The following is a 6000-nucleotide window of genomic DNA, read 5'->3' as shown; positions in this document are numbered from 1 at the left end:
CCCAAAAAAAAAAAAAAACTGTATAAATTCAAGTTTTATTGTTTAATTAAGAAAATTACATGGAAAAAGCCATGCTAGTACAGCAATATCTTTCAAATATGAAAAGGGGTTTCATTTTTTATTTTTTTTTTTCTATCTTCTTTTTTCAACTTTAAAATCAAATGGTAATTCAGGGAAAAAAAAAAAAATCAACAACAACAACAACAAATGGTTATTTAACTAGGTCTGTTAAAATAATGCCCTCTTATATGCATTAACCTAGGCATAATTTGAACAAGTACTTGTCATTAATGATGTTAAATTTATAACTTTTTACTATACTTAATAATCTAGTTGTACCTTCAAGAGAAGTGTGGGGAATAGATGGTGGGGTTTTAGCAGTAATGCTATCTTCTTCTTCTTCTTCTTCTTCTTCTTCTTCTTCTTCTTCTTCTTCTTCTTCTTCTTCTTCTTCTTCTTCTTCTTCTTCTTCTTCCTTGTTTTTTCATTTTTTTTTTTTTTTTTAATTTGAAAGATGCAGTAACGCTATCTAAAACGTCATAGGGCATACATTTGCTCAAAACCCCACCACTTAAAGCCCAAACCATTCTATTGGTGCACAACTTATGAGGTAAGGCTTAAAGAGAATGATAATCAAATACTATATGTACCATGATTAATTAGTCATCTTGCACAGGCTGTACATTTGGTATTTGATAGTTATCATGATAAATTAAATATGATACTAGCTAAAAGGCAATAAGGACAACAAACCTCCCAATATCAATTTTAACTCCACCTAAAGAAGGGAAAGATTCTCATGCAATATATGGGTAATGCAGGACAAAATCTATTATTCCCATTTTCACAGCAAAATAAAAAAAATAAAAAAAAATCTATTATTCCCATTTGTCATGCAGCCTAGTTTTGATAATCCTTACTTGTCACAGCTCCTCTTTAATGATGCCGTGCTTTGTCAAAGTGACCCATATTTCAAAGAAGTATAGTTGCTAATGTAAAATTTAGATCAAACATAACACTAATTCATAGAGATTGAAAATTAACTTCACTTGCTAATATTGTTTTTATTTTAACAATTTCTGCCGTATAACATGTTAAAAACGTCGTAGTTAATTTTCTTTTAAAAAATAATCCATTAAGTCAGCGGTCATTTGAAATTTTTGTGTTTTAGTTTTTTAGTTGTATATATCCCATTTTTGTTTTGAATGATAGTTTTCTATAGGAATAATTTTTACTTCTTTATAGATTCAGCTTCTTTAAAATAGTTTTCTAATAAGCTACACTTTATTAGCTCCTGTTAAAAGATTTTCAAAAGTTGTTTTTTAGTTTTAAAAGCCATAAGCAGCATTCGATTTAAAGATAACTAAAAAATCAAAAATAAAATGGAAACTATTTAAAACATGTTTATAAAAGTGAGAACCATTTTACGAACTTCTTTTATCGTCACCATCATCATTCACCGTCAAATTATAGAAAATAACAAATGCAAACATATATGCTATCAAAGAACTATAAACAAATTGTATATTTTGGTAAATATGTAAACAAATTGTATTTGGATATTATGAAAGTTAACATGATACACTGTACAAATCTTTATACATTTACTCAATTGGTAAATTTATCATTTTCGAAATTATTATAAATTGATAAAACAAAAAAAAAAACAATATAGTCTAAAAAAAAAAAAAAAGGTAGATTCGGAAACAGTTAATATATATCAAATTTTGTTATATGTCAAAGCAAAACAAGAAATAAATAATTATATATATATATATATGTATAAAAAAATTATATTGTACAGACGGTTTGTATTATATTGTATTGTGGATTTTAATATTGACGATAATTTTTGAATAAATCTTTATTAATATTCATTCTCTGTATAATATTTTTTATAATGATTTATTCAAAAACCATCGTTAACATTAAAACTCATATTATATAAATATACAGACATTCACACCACAAATTAACTATATAGCTATATATATATATATATATATATGTATCTATGGCCCTTGTTTCTAAGTGTTTTTTGTATGACACAAAGTTTAATATATGTATCTATGGCCCTTATTTCTAAGTGTTTTTTGTATGACACAAAGTTTAATATATTTACGAGTGTTCTAAAAGGCGTAAAGTGTCACAAGGTGATAAGGTAAAGCTTTAAACTTTATAAGCTTAGATATGCTTAGATGAAATCTAAGTGTGAAAAGGCAATTCACAATTATATTATTATTTTTATTATTATAATGCTATTAAATATTAAAATAATTCATATTTTAAATGTTAAAATATATATAAGTCTATCTTACCTTTGTATATGCAATAAATATGAATTAATATGTAATCGATTGTAATAGATTTATAAAAATTCATGTTTTCTAAGTTTTTAACAACAAATTAGTTTCAAAACCCTACAAGTACCTAAGAATTCTTAGATTAATATATACTTTAACTATTATCATAATTTAACTTTTGTCTAATTTTCTATTGGACTCCAATTCAATATCTATATCTTCATCCAACTCATCTTCCATGCTATCCGATACAAAATCATTTTCTTCGGACTTGCTAATTTTAAATTGAGCATTTTTAGAACCTTTTTAAGGTGGTAACATATCATTATTCATCTTATCATCATTTTCATCATCATCATAACCTTCGGCAATTTATGATTGTGCAGTACTAGCATCACTTGCTTGTAGAGCCTCTAATTCATTTTTTTTATTAGGCGTTTCACAATTATATTATTATTTTAATTATTATAATGCTACTAAATAAATAAAATAATTCATATTTTAAATGTTAAAATATATATAAGTCTATATTACCTTTATATGTGTAATACATATGAATTAACATGTAATTAATCACAATAGATTTATAGAAATTCATATTTTGTAATTTTTCAACAATAAATTAGTTTCAAAACCCTACAAGTACCTAAGAATTCTTAGATTAATACATACTTTAACTATTACCATAATCTAACTATTGTCTAATTCTTTATTGGATTCCAATTCAATATCTACATTTTCATCAAACTCATCTTGTATGTCATCCGATATAAAATCATTTTCTTCGGGCTCTCTAATTTTAACTTGAGCATTTTTATAACATTTTTTATATGGTAACATATAATTCTCCATCTCATCATCATTTTCATTATCATCACAACCTTCGACAATCCATGATTGTGCAGTATAGCAACATTTGCTAGTAAAGTCTCTAACTTTTTTTTTTATTTCATTTTTTTTTTTGTTAAATTTTCTCTTTAATTCCTTAATCCTTATACATTATATTTTCATTTTTTATTTTTAAAAAATAAATAAATTTAATCTGAAAAAATTTCTATTTTTTAAAATTTTTTTATTTCTTATGAATTATTTTTTAATATTTTTAACAAATAATTTTTAAAAAAAATTTAAACAAAAAAGTTTGCACCTTTTAGCGTTTAAATATGCATTAGACGGTCAAAATAATATTGATCATTTTTTAAAGCCTTAGTACCCCAAACGTTATCTAAAAATATCATTTTTCCGCTTTTTAAAATACTAATATAAAAAAAAACAAAGTTTAATATATTTACCTTAAGAAAAGCGGAAGCGCTCGCGCACACACAAAGTTCAATAAAAAAGCAAAATTCACCATGTTACCAAAAACAAACAAAAAAACAAAAAAAAAAAAAAAATCAATAAGAAACAAAGATTAATGAAAGAAAAATACAGAACAAGAAGTGAAGTGACAACAGAATCAAGCAGATGAATCCTCTAAGGTAGGACCCACATCTCGTGCATCAACATCAGCATCATCGCCGAACATCTGATCAAGAATAAGCACCAATCCCATTGCGAAAGCACTATCAAACCCAGGTTTAAGATGTAGTGCGAAAACATCCCTTCCAAGCATCACATGAGTAGAGGGGTCCACCTTCCTTTTAATCTCAGCCGTTGGCTCTCTTGATGTGCTTTCCGATAGAGATTTGTAAATCGTACAGCACCGTTGTGAGTAAGAACCTTCGATCTGGTACTCCTCGCCCTTATCACCGAAAACCTCCACCACAACGCTTGACCGTCCGATAATTGATGATCTATGCACACCAAATACTGGCCCTCGATCCTCCTTCCTCTCGCCAACAAAACCTTCCCACCGTTGATGAAGACTCGGCTTCTGTCTAACAGAAACAAACTATTTACTCTTTTTTTGTTTTTGGTTTTTGTCAAATGGAAAAATATTTATTGTGGTATCTGAAATAGATAATGGATATTTGGGAGTATGGACAAAATTTTTTTTTTTTTTAAATTTTTATTCTCTATATTTGTACAATGCAGGCCATCAGTAATTATATCTGTTGGCCTCTAGAAACGTGTCCAAATAACTTAATACTGCTGTCAATATTTAACTACGATATCTTCCTATATACTTTTTATTTTTTTATTTTCTGGTTAACTTTCAAAAAAAAAAAAAAAACTGGTACTAAGAAATAAAATTTTTACTCCAACAAAACCAACACTATTCATGTCATTTAAAAGCTTATTTATTTAATTGATCTCTTATTTAGAAATTCCTATTTACTTAAATAATGGTGAAATATAGTAGTTTTCATTATTTGAGTAAATATGTACACTTATATAATTCATGTGGGTACCTAGTTAACTAGTAAATGCTGTACAATATGTCATTTAATTTGTTAAAATATAAATGATAAAAAAAAAATAGAGAAATTGAAGTTTTTAGATGTAAATGGCACGGGGGGAACAGTAATAAGTATGCAAATAAATGTAAGGGACATGTAAAACAACAAACACATATTGGAGGCAGTGCTCCAGAACCCAAGCCAAAAACTTATCCAAAAAGAGAAGTCCCAGATTTAAAAATAAACCCAAAAATGGACAAACAAAAGATTACAACACCATCATGATTTCCAAGTTACATTATTAACTTCATAGTCTATAAAAAAAACTTTAATAAACAATAATTATTGCACGAGAACTTATAATTAATCCCACACACTGGAAATTTAAATGAAACTGCCTACTTTTCAGCACAATCCAAAGTATCCATTCTTTTGATTTAATTATTAGCCTTTTTTTTTTCTTTTTTTTTTTTTAACCACACTAACTTTGATAATTCCGTTTAGCTTAGAGAAAAAGCATAATTTTAAGACTAAAGAATATCTTAAATATCATTGCAATTAGTAGGTTTACAATTATTTATTTATTTATTTTTCTTACCTTCCGGGAAAGGGTGAGGAGGCACTTGCCAGCAGCATCCATAAGAACAAGCTCATCTAATGGTCCTGAATCAGGGCCATATGAGTCGAATCGAAAAAGGAGATGACCGTGAGGGTCATAGACGATGAAGCCATCCCCGGGGAAGAACACGGAGGTCTTGTGCACTGTGAGATGGGTTTCTTCTTCAAAACAAAATCTCTCACCCACAACTGCTAATCTTCCATTCATATTCATAATATTCACCTCCCTAAGACCACCCAAGCAAGATTAATACAGCAACTAAGATAAGAAATAGCTTAGCTTTGTTGCCTACTTGTTGCTGTTGGAGTGGCTGTTCTTTTTTTTTTTTTTTTTTTTGTGGTGTGTTGTAAAAGTCGGAAAGTCGAGCAGGTCATGATAATATATTAAAATTTATTATTTATATTTTACATTAACTTAAAATATATTTTTAAAAGTTAGGAAAGGCAATGAAATGGGAAGAGAATAAAGCGACAGTGGGTGGCCACATTGTGCATGGAAATTAATACATGGTAATATGTAATAAAGTGGTGGTGGGGTTTGGTCGGTTTGGAAAACTGAATCTGATTTGATGTAATTTTAGTTTGAATTCTATTTACTTTAATATTGTTTAGGGGCTGGACTACGAGAGAGCTATTCCATTTCTCCAATTTCTGTAACATTTTATGAAAAATTGGAAAGGTAAAAGGGTCATATCCCCAATTTCGGTCAAATTTTTGCTTTGGGGGTGGAACTGGAAAGG

The 6000-nt window shown here is 28.0% G+C and overlaps 1 protein-coding gene across 1 annotated transcript; it reads right to left on the bottom strand.

Moving 5' to 3' along the window:
• Window positions 1–3579: 3579 nt before the first annotated feature.
• On the bottom strand, window positions 3580–5611 carry LOC107428401 (protein LURP-one-related 5). Its single transcript, XM_016038936.4, has 2 exons — window positions 5241–5611; window positions 3580–4176 (listed from the first exon to the last, which is right to left on the bottom strand). The coding sequence occupies exons 1-2, from the start codon at window positions 5472–5474 to the stop codon at window positions 3760–3762; spliced, it is 651 nt and encodes a 216-aa protein (XP_015894422.3). The 5' UTR covers window positions 5475–5611; the 3' UTR covers window positions 3580–3759.
• Between the last annotated feature and the right edge of the window lie 389 nt (window positions 5612–6000).

The sequence above is a fragment of the Ziziphus jujuba genome, chromosome 1 (genome assembly GCF_031755915.1).
Source record: "Ziziphus jujuba cultivar Dongzao chromosome 1, ASM3175591v1".
Lineage (NCBI taxonomy): Eukaryota > Viridiplantae > Streptophyta > Magnoliopsida > Rosales > Rhamnaceae > Ziziphus > Ziziphus jujuba.
The sequence above is the reverse complement of the archived record's forward strand: the minus strand, read 5'-3'. Positions and strand labels throughout refer to the sequence as shown.